Here is an 18,937-nt window from a genome sequence, read left to right as displayed (position 1 = left end):
TGCCTGGCTCAGCCCTGAAGACACTGTCAAGATTCAGAGGCAGGAGCTGATACTGCCCAGACAGAATCCTGTGTTTGAATGGAATTTATGCATCATGGATGAGGTGTATGAATATGCAACGGGCTGTTGCTTTTAAGGGTTAATCCTCTGTTAATGTGGGGCCTTTTTGGGGCTTATTTTGCCCAGAGGCACCCGGACTGTCTGTAACTCTTTGTTTTTATTGTCTTATATTGTCCTAATCCAAATTGTCCAAATTATTATTACTCTAATTATATTACTATTTTTATAACCATTTCATTACTATTAAACTTGTAAAATTTTAAAACCAAGTGATTGGTGTTTTTCACAGAGAGGTAGCCCCACAGCACTGGGTTCCAGTAGTTTTTTATTTCTAGATCCATACACACCCCAGGTGAGGGATCTCCTGTCACGACTTAGAGCACACCACATGACTGTGCACAAAGAGGGTGTTTGGATTTCATAAATTATTTCTTCCAGCCTCCACCAGGCCTCAGCAGACACGTCACTGCGAGGTATGGAATTCTAATCAGCAAAGTTACAGGCAAGGTCTTCTTGCTGACACTGAAGCTATTTTTCTGGTCTATTCCTGCGTGAGGCAGCTCCTCGGTGGGAAGGACACAGCTGTCTCACCACCATCCTCAGGACTTAGTTCTTCTGGTAGTAGAACCATTTGTCAACTGTGTGGGGCAGAGAAAAGGAGGGGGTTAGTCCCTGTGGGCCACCCAGTTATTAAGCAGTTACGTGGCAGTGTCTGTGTGTGTCACCTCCAGCTCAGGGCCTTCCCCTGCTCCTGGCAGCAGCTCCTCAGCACAGCAAACAGGTTCTGGCACAACCCTGTTTGTGTGGATTTGTTTTCCCAGGGCAGTCAGCCTTGCTCAGGCTGCCATCAGGAGCATCCATGACTTGGTGCAGGCAAGGACAGCAAGCCAGGCTTCCCTCTGGCTCAGCTGAGTCAAGGAGGCAAAGCCTCCAACTCCCATGCCCACATGGGAGACACACATTTTTAATAAAATAATAAACCTCCGCAGGTTTATTCCCCATGAAGGGATTGGAAGAGTCAGCCCAGCTCCTCTTTCTGCTCCCAACACCACCCTCAGCTGCAGCACTATCCAGGTTTAGCTCAGCCCCTCGTTTTCCTGGCTGCAGCACCATCCAGGTTTAGTTCAGCCCCTCGTTTTCCTGGCTCCAGCACCATCCAGGTTTAGCTCAGCCCCTCGTTTTCCTGGCTGCAGCACCATCCAGGTTTAGTTCAGCCCCTCGTTTTCCTGGCTCCAGCACCATCCAGGTTTAGTTCAGACCCTCGTTTTCCTGGCTCCAGCACCATCCAGGTTTAGCTCAGCCCCTCGTTTTCCTGGCTGCAGCACCATCCAGGTTTAGTTCAGACCCTCATTTTCCCAAGGACAGCTTCCCTAAGGAAGCCCCTGCTCCATGCTGGGGTCTCAGGGGGGTTTTGGGCTCACCTTCAGGTGGGACGGGGCTGGCAGCTTTACACGGCGGCGTCTGAAACAAGAAGGGTGTTTATCATCAGAGACCAGAGGTGTCCTTCACTCTCCACACAGCATTTAGGGCTGCACAAATCTTTCCTGAGCACCCTCTGAGCCCTGTGGCAGCTGTGGGGGAACAACTGAGCTCCCATGCAGTGTCCTGTCATTCCTGGAGCCTCCCCATTCCAGGGATGCCCCAGGGGCTCTGCTCCAGGGCCACTCCCAGCACAAGCAGTTCCCACTCCAGACCCTACACAGGTGCAGGCAGCTGCTTTATTTTAACCTGCAACATTGGTTTAAAAAATATGGGGAAATAGAGGCACAAAGGCTCTTCAGAGGAGTTTCCAGAGGCTTTCTGAAAACTCCTCTGAAGAGCTTTCCCTGGTATTCAACAACCCAAGACAGAGAAAATCCCTGTCTGGTGACACAACCTCCATGAGGGCTTTCAAAAACCTCACTGAGACCCCTAATTGGGATAGCAGCACTTAAGAAAAATACACAATTGCTTTAAAGGTCTTTCCAAGGCTACAGAGAGACTCAGGTTTCCAGTTATGGAAGGGATCCAAGATTTGCATTTTGATTTTCCTGTCCCCTCCCTCTAAGCCCTTTCAGGTTGCCAACAGCAGTACTCTTCAAGCCCAGGGAGACAATTAATTCCTGAGCCTGGACAGGAGAACTACACCAGGAATGTCAAGCTCTTCATCGTGAAGCTGCAAAATCCCTGGGGAATTGGACTCTCTTTTCTCAGAGGGAGACCTGCACTGTGAAGCTCTTGGAAGCCCAAACATGAAAACCCTCTCAGAACAGCTGACAGCCAAGCTACAGCTCAGAAGTTTAGCCCTCCATGCAAACTCCATTTGGGATTCCATCTCTTGGGTGACTAAGGGCAGGGAGAAGCCTCTGGGGGAATGTCTGGTTGGCTCCACATCCATCCTGTTTAACCAGAAGCAGGTGTTCAGCCACACAAAACACTCTGAGCATGCCATCCACACAGACAGGACAGCTCACCACACAAATTGCACCGTTTTCCCTGATAATAACACCAGGATTTGGCCACTCAAACTGGTACTCACTGCATCCACAGTAGCTTTTGCACAGTCTTGACTACAGCAGAAGGGGCTCTCAGACACTGTCAGGTTGGTGCTGGAAGACATTGGGTGCTTGTGAGAAGGTGCAAGCCCAGCCTCCCCCCAGGAGCAGGAAATAATGGAATATGAAGGGTCTCAGCTGCCAGGTGGAGGGGGAAGGCAGCCAGCAGCTCACAGAAAACATGGCACCCCATCAGGAAGGGATGTTCCAGGGGTTTTAGCTCAGGGAAGAGGAAGGGGCACACAAGCATTGACCTACCAGTTGATCTCCCCTCCATCAGTTTTCTTTGTTATTAAAGCTTTCCAGTGTTCGTGGGTGCCTTTGATGACATCCAGGGCAAAATCCTGAAGTTGGAGATGAGAACAAACATCATGTCATATGGAAGCACCAGACCACCTTCTCCAGACCCTCACTCACAAGGAGCTGATTTTAGGCAGCTCTGGAAGGGGCTGGAAGAAACCTCTTCCCCTCCAGTGCTGCTCAGGAAGAGCAGAAACTCCCAGCACACAACAGCTGAAACAACCAGGACTGTGCAGCAGAATTGTTTTGCTTTCAAGATGGGAGGATCTGCCAAGGTCACAGAGTGAACTTGGGGCCAAAAGAAACTGAACAGAGTCTGGGGCCAGTGCTCCATTCTAGAAGCACCTCCACCCTGCTGCTCCTCCCACTGGCTTTGTCTCCAGCAGCTGCTGATCCAGGCCTGGCCAGGAGCTCCCTGCACTCCAGCAAACAATTCAGAGCAGCAGGAAGAGACATGCAGCTGAGCTGGCTTTGCAACTACTTAAAACTCCATTTGTTTCCAGGCAGATCAAGCTCTTCCCTTAAAAAGGAGCAATATACGCTCAAGCATTAACCTGTCAGCTGGAGAAGGGAACACACAAGTTCATTGTTGGTGTGAACACCAGCACTAAATATCCTGGTTTGATACCAAAGAGAGCCAAATAAAACACTGCAGAGCATGTCTGAGGTTCTTTATCCTGATTTTCCAGTTTCCTTGATGAGTTTTACCCATCCTGAGGGGCAGCAAGATGTTCCAGCCTGACCAGCCTAGTGCTGTGCTACAGCCAAAGGGGACAAGTCCTTCACGGCTTCCATTTTCTGTTCCAGAGGGCTTTGGGAAGAGCTCCCCTCCTCTGCAGCACCTCTGGAGCCCTGGGAGTTGAGTCACCTCACTAAACCCCTCCTGGCACTCCAGGAAGGGCAGGAGTGAGGACACCAGAACAGGATTTCACCTGCTCAGGAGCAGTAACTTATCTGATCCAACCCAGAGAAGAGGCAGAGCGCTGCCAAGGCAGAGCCTTACTCACAGGGTGTGAGGGAACACTTCATGCCTGAAGGAAGAAAGTGTTTTAACTCCTCAGTTAACTTTAACTTGCACCAGGTTGCAGTGGAACAAAGCCAATGGGTAAGGGAGGCAAAGGGTGATGCCAAGCTGCCTTTGCTACAGAGCTGGAGCAAACAAACCTGGTGTTTTCCACCTGGTCCTGACACCAAGGCTCCCAGCCCTGAAGTGATCCCACATGAAAAAAATATTCAACAACACCACGGTGATAAACCAAGGCATTTTTTTCTGGTATTCCTGCACTCATTAGGCTGGAAAAAAACCAGCAGGATGAACTGAAAATCAACTCTCAGCACTCCATTAAAATCCATTCTCTCAGCACCTCACTCGTGTCCCCACCCAGCCTGAGCTCAGCTTTGGGACTCTGTGCACAGGAAGGTGATCCTACCTTGCCTTTGAATTCCCCATTAAAGGCAAACTGGTTTTCTGGCTTTCCATCAGGTACTTTGTATCTTCTGAACCAGTCCACGGTAGCTTCTAAGTATCCAGGCTTCATCCTTCTGACATCCTCGATGTCTGGCAGGGGACGGGGTTTGTTAGCCAGGAACAGTCACAGCATGCAGTGAATTACAGAATTTAAGTGGCTCTGCTGAGTTGTTCTGGGCTGTGCCTCTTTCAGCCCGTCCCCAGGCAGCCTTAGCCATATTTCAGACGGGTTCCCTGAGGTCCCAGTGAGTATCTCCTCAGGGAAATGAGTGTATCATCCCCAGGGTGTGCATCCCGTGTCCCCAGGAGCCTGGACACATTTAAACAGCCTGGATTAGGGGCTTGGGGGACAATCCCTTCCCTTGCCCTGTGCTGGAATACCAGGCTGTGCAGAGGATTGGCCACATAAGACAAACAGCAGTGAAATATTTTGCTCCAGTGTCGCAGGCATCTTTTTATGAAAAATCCTTTCCTTAGGATTTTTTCCTCCTGAGAATCTGAGAAGTCTCAGGAACAAAATGTAAACAATGATTATCTGCAGCTGTGGAATGCAACAGGTGGATCTGGGATTGGTCTCATGTGGTTGTTTATTATTAATGGCCAATCACAGTCAGCTGGCTCGGACTCTCTGAGCCACAAACCTTTGTTATCATTCTTTCTTTTTCTATTCTTAGCTTAGCCATCCTTCTGAGATGAAACCTTTTCTTCTATTCTTTTAGTATAGTTTTAATGTAATATATATCATAAAATAATAAATCAAGCCTTCTGAAACATGGAGTCAGATCCTCATCTCTTCCTTCAACATAAGACCCCTGTGAACACCGTCACACTCCAGGATGGTCCTTCCAGCATCACACCTGATTGCCAGCAGGGCACAGAAGGAGCAAACCCTGTCCCCAGCTCCTGCAGGCTCCCAGGGGAGGAAGAGAAGCACTGGAACACCCCCAGAACTCACCATTGTAGCTGGCTGCCTCGGGGTCCTCAACGTTGATAGCAATGACCTTCCAGTCTGTCTCTCCTTCATCGATCAGGGCCAGCGTGCCCAGCACCTTCACTTGGATCACTTCTCCCCTGGAGCACACCTGCCAGGACAAAGGCCCTGCTGTCCATCCTGCACCCAGGGAGAGCAGGACAGGGACAAAGGCCCTGCTGCACCCAGGGAGAGCAGGACAGGGACAAAGGCCCTGCTGCACGCAGGGAGAGCAGGGCAGGAGGCTGTGCAGGGGCTCAGCAGCAGGCAGCCACCATGAAATGAGCTCTGGCTGTCAGCAGCTCAGCAGCCCTGCCTCATCTCAGCAGCAATCTCCAGAGGCAGCCGAGGGAAACAGCACATTGTTAAGGGAGGGGAGGTAGGAAATGAATAATGGCCCTGGATAATTGGCTTTGCAGACATTAATTACACGTTTCAGGAGTTGTTGAGGATGTGTTACCTTGCTTCCAATCTCGCACACATCAATGGGATCGTTATCTCCACAGCAACCAGTATTTTCATCCTTGTGACTTGGGTCTTCCCAAGTCTGAAAAACAAACCCCAAACCAACACCAAAATCAACCACACATAAGAATAAGAACACAGAGATTTAAAGAGATAGTAAAAAGCAGGTTTATTTTGGGCATGCAGCTGCCTGGAATAAACAGAGCATGGCCCACTTCACACCTGCTGCCAGGTCAGGTATTTGGGCTGCTGCTTCCCTTGGGCCTGGGAAGTTGGAATTCGAGTTAAAAGCTCTCATCTTCCACAAGGTAAGCAGCCCCTTCCTACCCACAAACCCCCTTCCAACAACTTTCCAGACTTCCTCCTCTGTCCCACAGCTGCATAAAGGTGAAGTTCACATCTATAAAGGGCAATTGTTGATTTGGCTTCCTGCCTGTTCCTCTCCCTATTCATTCCTTAGCAGAAGTTTCCTGAACTCCAGATAGCAGCCCAGCAGAGGTGGAAGACAGGCAGGGTGTATTGTTTCCCTTTAATTAAACAATTAAAGACACTGTTAACCCTGGAGAAGTGATAAGAATGTGAAGTCCCACTGTGCTCCCCAGTGCATCTCACCCACAGTGGTGAATGCACATTGAAGGACACGACTCCAGAGGCCAATTAATTGACTCCAAGAACAAGAGCTGTTTGAAACATGCTCCTGATCAGGAGTGAAAAGCACTCCATGCCCACTTCCATCATAAGGAAGTACTCCCTAAGGAGGCTGAGATATAAAAAGGCATGTTCTTCCCAAACTTCTGTATACCAGGACAAGCCCAGTATAGTCAGGACCTTGTGATGTTCAGGAAGTGTTCAGGGAGATGTTCTGACACCTGGGTGGTACTGTGGGGCCACAAACACAGTCACACTTCTCTAGCAGGAAGCGTTAAGCTCTTGATGCATAAACACCTTTGATCCACAAATACATGACAGGCTTCAAAAGACACAAAGAAACAGGCACCAGAACCCATTCAAGCAGGAAACAACTCAACCTGTAAAGCCACGTGGGGAAAGGACTCGACATGTGCTGCTGTCAGGAGCACAAACACCAAACTCAGAGTGTTTGCCTGTGATCTGACACTCACAGCTAATTTCTCTGCAGGAAACCCCAGCCTCAGAGAACATCACAGGCAAACAGCCTGGTTTGAAGTCCCTCTTTATCTGGCAGCCCCCAGCCATTTAGGAGCACGTGTGCAGATGTCACTATCGTCGTGCCACCCTGCCAGCTGTTTCTGGAAAGCACATCTGTGCAGTGCTGGGCGTTGGCAAGAAGAGTTTCCCATAAGGATTCAGCCTCAATCCTGCAGCCTCAGGATAAAGCCTCGTGCTCTGCCAGGCAGGAACTGAAGGCACTGCATGGCCACATGCACCATGACAGCTCCCTCCAGCCACAGAAGGAGCTGCCTGCTCCTGCCCAGCCGAGCTCCAGCAGCTGGGGGTGAGCAGCAGCAGCTCATCCTCAGGGAGCTTGTTTTTAACATCAGACAGAAGCCTAAAACCTGGAATTTCTGCTTAAAAATACCCCTGTTTTCCTTCCTGACAGGTTCTCTCCCTCAGCAGGACAACACATCCAGCTGCAAACACCACGCTCCAGACCAGACTCTCTCCTGACCTTTTTGCTCATTAATACAGGCACAGAAACCCTCCCTCCTCCCCACCAGGAGGGATGAGCCACTGGGATAAACCACAGCACCTGTGGGATGGCACCATAATTCCAGATGTAGCCCTTGTGGGGAAACACGTTCGCTACGAAGCGCAGCTTCCCCTTCTTCACATCTTGCTTAATTGGGTTCAAGGGTTCCTTGGTGGAAATCTGAAAGAAGAGTTACGAATAAATAAATAAAAAAAATTTATAAATATATAATCATTATAATATAAATTAATATGATATGATATAATATAAATTAATATAATATAATATAATGTAATGTAATATAATTTAATATAATACTGTATTACTATACTGCATTACTATACTGTATTACATTATATTACATTATGTTATGTTATATTTTTAATTATTATAATATACTCTACCATACTATTATATCATATTATAGCATAGTATAGCATATATTTAATTATTATAATATAATATATATATAAGTTTATGTAATTATATAGTATTATACACTATTATATAATTATATACTATTATACACGATATATAATAGTATATATTTAGATAATAAAATATAATATAATAATATATATAATATAATATGTATATTATGTTATATACAATATAACAATATATAATATATTTATATATTATAATATATATAATATTAAAATATATAATATGTATATTATGTTATATTATATTATATTATATTCATAATAATGATATAAATTATTATAATATACTATTGTATTATTTATATTACTATAATTATTACTACATTATATTATATTGATATAGCTATAAATAAATCCCTATGCTTTACCCTTTATGAATAATAAAGTAATTATTTTTTAATGGAATTGACAAGCCAAGAGACCAGGAGATGATGCTGATGCCAGCAGCAGACATTGGACACCTCCTGTTGCAATGCCATCCCTTGGGATAGGGTTTCCAGCAGACTTACAAGCCTTGGAACCCCATGGGGCTTAGAGCCATAAAACATTGCTTTAATCAGAAGGGAGAACCCCATGGCATTCCAACATCTGCAACCTCAGCCTCCACACCAGACCTCCAGCACCAAGCACGGGCTGAGAGGAGAAGTTAGAAAGCACTCTGATTCTGGAGGTGGATCTGAGGAGGGACTGGCAAAGCCAAGGATTGGGATGGAGCTGTAAATTACCTCCATTTTAGCATTTGTCCATCGAGGCACCTCCACAACCATGTTGAACACATTCTGAAGGAAGCAGAAGAGCAGTGAGTGGGAAGGAATCTTTTAAACTAGGGAACACATACAGTGAGCAGAAAAACCAGCCAGCTCACCTGAAACCATGGTTGTTTTCTGCTTTTTTTTTTTCAGTCCTAATTTTGAGACTTTTGATAAAAGTCCTGTAGCCCAGTCAGTCACCTGCCATCACTCCAAGCTGAATCCCACAGAAAATCCCAAAGGCCAGATGGAGGTTCCCACATGTTCTCCATCAGTTGCCACCTACAAACATCCCCATCCCATTCCTAGGCTACAGGAACAGGTTAAATCAATGGCAAACAGCTGCACACAAACTACCCTGGACATAACAAAATGGGGTTTGGGCCATATTTATTAAATACAAAGAGCCACTCTGGCCATCCAGAAAAGACAAGACCAACAGGACAAGCCATCTTTTTAATAGTGTGGGTATCCATGACAGCCCTGAATGAGTGAGACCATCACTCCCAAATATTCCAGCTATAATGTAGGGAAGAATGCCCTTTCTCCAGGCTGACACTCCTGTAACAGCAGACCTTGCTAGTGGCATGGAGTGAGGATGAAAACATGGGAGAGAAGTGCAGAACCACATCTCACTGTATCACATTTACAGGTGACACCTGAAAACATCTCCTGTTTATCCAGCTGGGATGAGAGTTCAATGTCAGCCTCCTCTCCAGGAAAACAGGCTTTTCCACACCTGAACCTTCACATCTGCTGTTTGAAGAGATTATGGCTTTTTAACAAAAAGTCAAACCTTGCTCCCTGGCCTGGGCAAGGTTTCTAATCTCCACCTTAAGCAGTATTAGCATGGCAAAGTCCCTGGAACCTGTATTGCCCCATAATTGGATTGATATTGTGCAACAAGCGCTGTTACATCACTGCCTTTGCCCACACCCTTCCCCAGCAGAGCTTTATCACAGCCCCTTAATTGCAGGGGGTCACTGCTCACTTGCATTTTGCAGAAAGGCCCACAACTGGGTTTATTCCTAACTCCAGGGAATGAATGAGACCACTGGAACAGGCTGGGCTGGGAGCTTATGGCTTTGCAGGCAGGGAAAGATGACTTGGGGCTGCATCTTTGTAAGGACTGAAGCTCCTCCATGGTCCAGCTTGGTCAAAGACAGAGAGCAGCTCAAGGTCATCCCTTTGCAATGACACAGGTCTGGGTAAGGTCAGCACAACCCAGCCTGAGCTGAAAAAAACACCCTGCAATCCTCTCAGCGTCTTAGGAGTCTGAGGATAAAGATCAAGGAGCCCAGACAGAGTGGGACAACCTTTTGCTCTGCACTGTGGCTGGCAGCCCACCTGCTAAGTGATGGGTAAAACTCAGTGCTGAGGCACTCCAGCCACAGAGAGAGCCCCGTGGGAGGGAGCAGCACTATTGTGTAACTGCAGGGACTGCGACCTTCAGCTATTGGGACTTTTTTCTCTGAATGACTTGGCACAGAGGTGCTGGCAGCAGCACTGCATGCCTGAGGGCACACCAGCTTCCCCTGTGAAGCACTACCAGGTCAAGGAACTCCCCCTCACCTCTGTACTCATTCCCCTGCTCTTTCCTCCTCTGTTCTGCAGGCACCTGCAAGGTGTGGCATTATCTGGATTTTCCTTGTCTGGGTTACCTGCACTAGGAATTCCTTCCCTACTGAGTCCTGGATGACCACAATCCATTTTTCTCCTCTGTGAAGGCAAAAGCCACTACAGACTTCCCAAAGCGCCTCAGGCAGCTCCATCACCTTCACCCCAGCAGCTCAATCAGCTGCTTTCTTGAGGTTCATCTCTCAGATTTTTTCCCTTTTTCCTTTCCAGAACCACTCCCCACCTCTGAATTTCAGCTCTCTCCAACAAGTAGTAGCTGCTCCACTGCATTTCCCAAGCTGCATAGATTTATAGCCAGAGAAAGGAACAAGCTACATCAGTAAAGGAAACAGAGAGCCTGAGGCACCACTGAAAATACATTAAATGAAAACTGAAACACAACCATTTTGATTTCCTGAAGCTGGGGCATTTTTTACTCAGAACAGCCTGATTTCCCTAACCACTGGCTGCTAGAAGGATGTGAAAGCCCTGCAGCACTGCAAGGGGCAGGTTCTGCCAGGCAAGAGCTCCCAGGAGATGCTCCAGCAGGAATTTAACCTGCTCATCTTCACCCTCAGTTCTTTGCTGGATTTTACTGCAGCCAAACCCCAAGCTTGAAATACCATGCAGCACCCATAGGAATGGGGGTAGGCATTGCAAAAAAAGCATTTTCTGCTTAGCTAACCCAAAATGCCTGCATCGGTGAGCTCAAGCCAGCCACTCACATCTCTGACGCAGGAAATGGGAATGAGATCATCCATTCTCTTCTCCTGGATTGCTCCACCCGAGGCCAGGATGGAGAGAAACCCATTCCTTGTAGGGTGAGCCTGCCCCAGGGGTCTCAGGCTGCAGGACCTCCCAAGTCCCTGGATGTTTCAAAACCCCTGATCCCTGTGTGTTTCCAGATCCCCTGGATGTTCCCAGATCCCCATGTCCCTTGGATGTTTCAGGACCCCTGAGCTCCTGGATGTTCCCAGATTCCCTGGTCTCCTGGATGTTTCAGGACCCCTGGACCCCTCTGTGTTCCCAGATCCCCTGAACTCCTGTCTGTTCCCAGATCCCCTGAACTCCTGTGTGTTCCTAGATCCCCTGGTTCCCTGTGTGTTCCTAGATCCCCTGGTGCCCTGTGTGTTCCTAGATTCCCTGGACTCTGGGATGTTCCCAGATCCCCTGGTCCCCAGGAGGTTCCCAGATCCCGTTGACCATGGGATGTTCTCAGATCCCCTGATCCCTTGGATATTCCAGGACCCCCTGATCTCCTGGATGGTTCAGGATCCCTGATTCCCTCTGTGTTCCCAGATCCCCAGATCCCCTGTATGCTCTCAGATCCCCTGGTCCCTTGGATGTTTCAGGACCCCTGGTCTCCTGAATATTCCCAGATCCCCTGCATGTTTCTAGATCCCCATGTCCCTTGGATGTTCCAGGACCCCTGATCCCCTGCATGTTCCCAGATCCCCTGATCCCTTGGATGTTTCAGGACTCCTGATCCCCTGTGTGTTCCCAGATCCCCTGGTCCCCTGTGTGTTCCCAGATTCCCTGGACCCTGGGATGTTCCCAGATCTCCTGATCCTCTGCGTGTTCCCAGACCCCCCGATCCCTCGGATGTTCCTGGACCCCGCATCTCCCCGTTGTTTCAGGACTCCCCGACGCCCTGCGTGTCTCCGGACCCGCTCTTACCTTCCCGGCGTCCGCGTACATGGGGATATCGTGGAAGGGGGAGATGTAGCGCCCGGCGCCATCCTCTGCAAGGCAAGGGGAGGGAGTCCAGTCACACACCGCGGGCACACCTGGGCGGGCTCAGGCGGGCTCCGGCGGGGTGTGAGGGGCCCTGGGGGCGGTGGGGAGCAGCGGGGAGCGGCGAGGGCGGCACTCACTGAAGAAGAGCCGGTACTCGGGGCTGTGGGGCCCGGCGCGCTCCTCCACGCCGTACCCCGACATCGCCGCGCACGCGCCCGCGCTCGCCGCCGCCGCCGGGAGGGGGGTGTGTGGCGGGGGCACAGTGCGCATGCGCCGCCCGCGCAGCCGGCCCGCCCCGCCCCGCGCCACGCGGCGCCGCAGGGAGTGGGAATGGTCGGTCCCGGTTGGGAATGGTAATTCCCGGTTTGGAATGGTTCTTCCCGGCTGGGAATGGTTATTCCTGGCTGGGAATGGTCCGCCCTGGTTGGGAATGGCCCGGCCCGAATAGGAGTGGTCGGTCCTGGTCGGGAATGGTAATTCCCGGTTTGGAATGGTTCTTCCCGGCTGGGAATGATCCACCCTGGTTGGGAATGGCCCTGCCCGAATAGGAATGGTCGGTCCTGGTTGGGAATGGTTCTTCCCGGCTGGGAATGGTTATTCCTGGTTTGGGAATGGTTATTCCCAGCTGGGAATGGTCAATCCTGGTTGGGAATGGTCGGTCCTGGTTGGGAATGGTTCTTCCCGGCTTGGAATGGTTCTTCCTGGCTTGGAATGGTTCTTCCCGGCTTAGAATGGTCCGGCCCGGCTGGGAATGGTTTGTCCTATTTGGGAATGGTAATTCCCGGTTTGAAGTGGTTATTCCTGGTTTAGGAATGGTTATTCCTGGTTTAGGAATGGTTATTCCTACCTGGGAATGGTCAGTCCTGGTTGGGAATGGTTCTTCCCGGCTTAGAATGGCCCCGCCTGGCTTTGAATAGTTCTTCCTGGCTGGGAATGGTCATTCCTGGTTGGGAATGGCCCTGCCTGGCTGGGAATGGTTCTTCCTGGTTGGGACAGGTTATTCCTGGTTGGGAATGGTTATTCCCACCTGGGAATGGTCAGTCCTGGTTGGGAATGGTTCTTCCCAGCTTAGAATGGCCCTGCCTGGCTTTGAATGGTTCTTCCTGGCTGGGAATGGTCATTCCTGGTTGGGAATGGTCTGGCCCTGTTGGGAATGGTCATTCCCGGTTTGGGAATGGTTCTTCCTGGCGTAGAATAGCCCTGCCTGGCTGGGAGTGGTTCTTCCCGGCTTGGAATGGTTCTTCCTGGTTGGGAATGGCCCTGCCTGGCTGGGAATGGTCATTCCTGGTTGGGAATGGCCCTGCCTGGTTTGAAATGGTTATTCCTGGCTGGGAATGGTCCTGCCTGGCTGGGAATGGTTCTTCCCAGCTTGGAATGGTTATTCCAGGCTGGGAATGGTTCTTCCTGGTTTGGAATGGTACTTCCCAGCTGGGAATGGTCATTCCTTGTTTGGAATGGTTTGTCCCAGCTGGGAATGGATCTTCCTGGTTGGGAATGGATCTTCCCGGTTGGGAATGGTTCTTCCCAGCTTGGAATGGTTCTTCCGGGCTTGGAATGGCCCTGCCTGGCTGAGAATGGTTATTCCTGGTTGGGAATGATGCTGCCCAGCTTGGAATGGTTCTGCCCAGCTTGGAATGGTTCTGCCTGGCTAGAATGGTTATTCCTGGTTTGGAATGGTTCTTCCCAGTTGGGAATGGTTCTTCCTGGAATGTAATGGCCCTGCTAGCTTGGAACGGTCCTGCTCACCATGGCCACAGCAGCCTGGGCTATCATGGACCCACACAGAGCAGTCCCAGCCCAGCATGGTTCAGCATGGCCACAGTAGCAAGGCCCAGCACAGTGTGATCCTGCCTGGCATGGCCACACAAGGGTGGGCTGGCACAATCTGGCATGGCATGGTTCGGCCCAGCATGGGTGTAACAGCATGGGGTGGCATGGACTGGCATGGCATGGGCACTGCAGTGTGGTGGGATGTGGTCAGGAATGGCCACAAATGCAAGGAGTGGCATTGTCCTGCATGGCATGGTTTGGTCTAGAAGGGTCACAACAGCATGAGATGGCTTGGTCCAGCATGGGATGGCTTGGTACAACACAGCCCCAGCATTGCCCATCCATGGAATGGTCCATTCCCCATGGCCATGGAGTAGCATGGAGTGGCATGGCACAGCATGGTGCAGCACAATCCGGCTTGGTCCTGCCTGGCACAGCCATGGCAGCATGGCTTGGCACGGTCCTGCATGGCATGGTTTGGTCCAGCACAGCATGGTGCTGCATGCCTCTCCATGGCATGGCCAAGCAAGGCCAGGACAGCCCATTCTCCCACACTTCTCCTGGATCCCTGCCTTCCTTGGCCCCGTGCCTGGACTGGGCTGGATCAGGGGGGCTCTGGCAGGGCCTGGGGGCTCAGTGAGGGAAGTGGAGGAGCCTAGCCAGGAACAAGGCATCAGTTGGACACACCTTTATTTCCATGTCTCGTGGCCAATCCCCACTCCCCACCCCGCAGTCCCTCGGTGCAGAGGGGTTTGGAGGCCTCAGCCGTCCCACGCAGGGATGCCGGCGCGGCGCGGGGCCAGCGGCCCTGACTCGGACACGGCTGGCGAGGCGCTGGCCCGCGCCTGGCTGAGGATGCGGTTACGGGGGCCAAAGAGCGTCCCGGGGCCATGGCTCTGGGGGGTGTAGGGCCGGCGCTGGCAGTGCCATGAGCAGAGCGGGGCCCTGAACACCTCCTGGAAGGCACGTCGGAAGTTCTCGTTGAAGTAGCCGTAGATGATGGGGTTGGCGCTGCTGTTGAAGAAGGCCAGCCAGTGCGCCAGCGGGTACACGTAGACGGTGAGCAGGCGCAGCTGGGCCTCGCTCAGCCGCCCGTAGTCCGTCAGCAGCATCAGCGTCCAGAGGGGCAGCCAGGAGACACTGAAGAAGAGGGCAACGATGATGAGCATGTTGATGACCTTGGCCTTCCTCCGGGAGATCCTCCTCCCCTCCGGCTCCTCTCCGCTCTGGGTGGGTGCCACCGACTTGAAGAGCTTGAAGGCGATGCGGGCGTACATGACGACGATGAGGGCGAGGGGAGCCACGTAGATGTGGGAGAAGAGGATGGTGGTATAGATCCTCCTCATGCCTGTCTCGGGCCAGGCCTCCCAGCAGGAGTAGAGAGGGTAGGAGTTGTTGTAGGTGTCCACCATGAAGTGGTGCTCCTCCCTGGTGACGGTCAGGGTGACAGCGGCCGGGCACATGATGAGCAGGGCCAGCACCCAGATGACGGCGATGGTCAGCAGGGCTTTCCTCAGCGTCAGCTTCTGCCGGAAGGGGTGGACGATGCAGCGAAACCTGGGGGGGAGAACAGCTCATGCTGGCTTTGGGCACCTGGTGGGAACATCCCTGGGGAAGGACGGCGCCAGGACCCAGGGGTGGGAATGGAGGGTGAGGTGGATGTGTCTTTACACGTGTCTTTTGGTGGCAGAGCTGGGTTGGTGTGTTCATCCCGGCGTGGGGAAGGACACCTTGCTGGAATGGCCCAGCTTTGTGGTGCTGCTGGAGAGCTATGACAGGCTCCTGACATTCCCAGGAACTTTCACACAATGGGAATGGCACTGGGCACCTGGACCTGATGGAGATGGTTTGGTCCCCATGTCCCCACGTCCCCATGTCCCCATGCCAACGTACCTCTCCACAGCGATGGCCACCAGCGTGAAAACCGAGGCGGAGACGGACATGCCCTGCACCAGCCCACTCATTTTGCACATGGTGTTGTCAAAGGGCCAACCTGTGAGGGGACACCACGCAGGCTGTGGGTGCCTCTGGCCCACCCAGCTCCCTTCAGGTGTCCCCCCCCCACTGGGTTGCTGCTGGGGGATGCTAAGTCCTGCTCCCAGCTGGTGTGGAGATAGCCTTTAGCAGCATGGATCCTTGAAGAGTAACCCCAAAATTGGTAAAAAAGATACACTTGACACTTAGAGACTCAAGGAACATGGTGGCTGTCATTTTTCCTACCGACTTTGGGACCCTCAATCAGAAGGACTTTCATCTTGTTTCTTGACCCCAATACCAATAAATACATAAATCACACCCCAAAATCAATAAATACAAACCCTGCCCTATGGCCTGGCTGCTGCTGCTGCAGCTGAACCCTTCCAACTCCCTTATCTTTGGAAAGGTCAACAGGCAGAGCTGAGCCAGCACAGGAGAAAGTGAATGCAGAAAGGAGTTTTTTTAATGTTGCTTCAAACAAATATGCAAATGCAGCATTAGGGCCAAACTTATTTTACCACAAATGGCCTGAACCTCAAATAAAAATTAAAAAAGAAGTCTTTTCCCTTCCTCTGCCCTGCTCACCTGTGATGAGGTTGTCCACCAGGGTGGTGGGCATGCAGAAGATGCCCACCAGCAGGTCGCTGATGGCCAGGTTGAGGAGAAACATGTTGGTGACCGTGCGCATCTGGCGGTTCTTCACCACCACGAAGCACACCAGGACGTTGCCGACCACGCACATGAGGAAGATGAAGGTGTAGGCCAGGATGAACATGAGGGCCACAGGGGGGGAATGCTGGTAGTACGCCAGGAAGGTGTAGTTCTCCCTCAGGAGGTGGCTGGCGCTGGAGTTGGGCCACCACCAGGTGCCATTGGAAGGGCCTGGGGAAGGGAAGGCAGGAAAATGAAGCTGGGAGAGAATAAAGCAATAATTCCCTTAATTTCTTAATGCCTCCAGAGGGGGATTTTCATATTTATTCCAGTGCCCAGACTGGCTGGGACATGTCCTGCTGGACTCTTCTTTGTGCCCCAACAAGTCTCCTCCTCCTTGGGTTACTCAGCTCTAGGCTCTGCAGCACCTCTGCTGAATTATTATTTTACGTCATTATTGTTTGATACCATCAATTTCATTATTGTTTGATAAAATCAATATCATTATTATTAGATACAATTATTGTTTGATATTGTTATTACTGGATATCATTATTATTTGCATCATTCTTTTAGAATTAGAACGGCCCAGAAGACATCCTGATCTCGTCGGCCTTTTTTTTACTTAGGGGATGATGCAAGGAAGGCAAATCCACATCCTGACACCCCAGTGCTCTGGCCTTATGGGAGCAGCATCCGCGTGGTCCCAGCCACGGCTGCCCTGGGAGCATCCCTGCTTCTCCTTGTGCTTCCAAGGTTTACAATTCCATATTCCACAAAATCTTATTCTGCCCGGCGAAGCTGCAAGAACCCGGGGAGAGGAGCTGGGGCAGAGGACCCCCTCCCCTCCCATCTAGAGCGATAATTGTCATTCTGATCATTATCTGGTGGAGGCGGGGGTGGTATTTTGTCACTGGGGACTGAGCGGGGAGCGGGGCTCGGCAGCTCCCACCCTCGGGCTTCCCCAGCCGCTCGGGGATGCGGGAGGATGCGGGGCGTGGGCAGGAGCTGCCTGCAGCGCTGACGGGACCCGCTCTGGGAGGATCCGGGCTGCAGTGCTGAGCCCAGGAAAGGCACATCTGGGCTTTAAGCTCAGCCTGAGCGCCTGCAGGTCAGCTCTGAGCGGCTGGAGCATCCCCCATCCCTGTGACCATGACGGTGGTCAGCTCTCCAGCCTAGATGCTTTTCCAGCCCCCGGGACCAGCGGCTTCCTCAGGGTTCAGGCAGGCAGGAGGGCCCGATCCAGCCCCTGATACCCCAGTCCTGGGCGCAGTATTTAGGCAACGCTTTTCCATTGGGCATTCAGAAAGGCGCTGGGGGGATTTGCAGCCGACACGGGAGAAGGAGTCTCTTGGAGAGACAAGGGAGTAGCGGGATGGAGGGGGCAAGATTCTCCAGATAATCGGTATCAGATCTGTGAAACAGCTTTTTAAGCAGTAGCAATAGCAAAGACTGCAATGAGATTGCCCAAAACCTGTGATATTAAGCCTGAAACTTTGCTAGACTTTATCCTTTGGGGCTGCAGTGCAGCATGAGCAGGAGGTTGGTGTCCTGTGGATTTGGATGTGGTTTTAAAGCAAGGTGGAAGATGGGGAAAGGAAAATAAGGAGCTGCTGAGCAGCCGGGTGAGTGCTGGATGGATGAGTGAGTGGATAGATGGATGAATGGGTGGAGGATGAATGGGGGGATGAATGGGTGGATGGATGGATGGATGCAGGCGTCCTCAGGACTCACTGACACATCGGACGTGGTGACAGGGATGGGGGGACTGCACGGGGGGAATGGACCATCCGCATTCCCTGCCCAGCTGTGGGAAAGTACCGCGGGGAAAGGCTGGTCTGATGGAACAGGGGTGGGATGAGGGGCGGATCGCTTTTTGGGAGATAAAATCAATCAGGTCTCGGCACTCACCTCCGCCGGGCCGGGCCGGCTCCGGGGGCTGCATCGCTGCCGTGCAGGGGATGCGCTGCCAGGGGAGGGGGCACGGCTCGCCCTCTCCGTGCCTCGCTCCGTGCCTCCCGCCAGCTCCGGAGCCCCGGCGCCGCTTGGCGCCGCTTGCGGCTGCTCGGCGGCTGCAGCGGAGGCGGGGAGGGGGCGCGGGGGGAAACACCTCCCTCCCATCGCCATGGATACCGGGGGACCCCCACGCTGCCCCCCGGGAGAGAGGCGCGGGGGCGGGCAGCCCACGCCGGGCACGGAGACGGAGGGAAGGAGCAGGTTCACTCCCATGGCAGGTCCCGGTCTGTGTCCCCCGCGGCCGCCGAGGTCCCCGCAGTGATGCTGGCAGCTGATGGACGGTGTCCCCCAGCAGCGCTCCTGGCCATCGCGGGAGGAAAATGAGCCTCAAGACGAGTGGGGGGATCCCCCATGCATCAATCCACCAGAGGGAGAAGCAGCGCGATGTTCAGGGATGCTGGTCCTGGCTTCAGGCTGCTCCGCTCAACCCAGCTCCTCCAGCATGCCCAACATCTCTTACCATAATCTTGTACCAAAGTTTGGCAAATCTAAAAGTCAAATATTTACA

At 51.8% G+C, this 18,937-nt stretch overlaps 2 protein-coding genes across 2 annotated transcripts; both read right to left on the bottom strand.

Moving 5' to 3' along the window:
- Positions 1 to 368: 368 nt before the first annotated feature.
- PPA1 (inorganic pyrophosphatase 1) lies at positions 369 to 12,311 on the bottom strand. Its single transcript, XM_074544377.1, has 11 exons — positions 12,153 to 12,311; positions 11,956 to 12,020; positions 8,638 to 8,691; positions 7,527 to 7,646; positions 5,793 to 5,879; positions 5,318 to 5,444; positions 4,325 to 4,452; positions 2,853 to 2,938; positions 2,579 to 2,648; positions 1,482 to 1,521; positions 369 to 698 (listed from the first exon to the last, which is right to left on the bottom strand). The coding sequence occupies exons 1-11, from the start codon at positions 12,283 to 12,285 to the stop codon at positions 667 to 669; spliced, it is 942 nt and encodes a 313-aa protein (XP_074400478.1). The 5' UTR covers positions 12,286 to 12,311; the 3' UTR covers positions 369 to 666.
- Positions 12,312 to 14,403: 2,092 nt separating this feature from the next.
- NPFFR1 (neuropeptide FF receptor 1) lies at positions 14,404 to 18,904 on the bottom strand. The gene is given in 5 exon segments (XM_074544356.1): positions 14,404 to 15,342; positions 15,679 to 15,778; positions 16,348 to 16,644; positions 18,325 to 18,463; positions 18,466 to 18,904. Coding segments are annotated over 5 exon segments (1,509 nt in total). The 5' UTR covers positions 18,643 to 18,904; the 3' UTR covers positions 14,404 to 14,546.
- Between the last annotated feature and the right edge of the window lie 33 nt (positions 18,905 to 18,937).

The sequence above is a fragment of the Zonotrichia albicollis genome, chromosome 7, assembly GCF_047830755.1.
Source record: "Zonotrichia albicollis isolate bZonAlb1 chromosome 7, bZonAlb1.hap1, whole genome shotgun sequence".
NCBI lineage: Eukaryota > Metazoa > Chordata > Aves > Passeriformes > Passerellidae > Zonotrichia > Zonotrichia albicollis.
The sequence above is the reverse complement of the archived record's forward strand: the minus strand, read 5'-3'. Positions and strand labels throughout refer to the sequence as shown.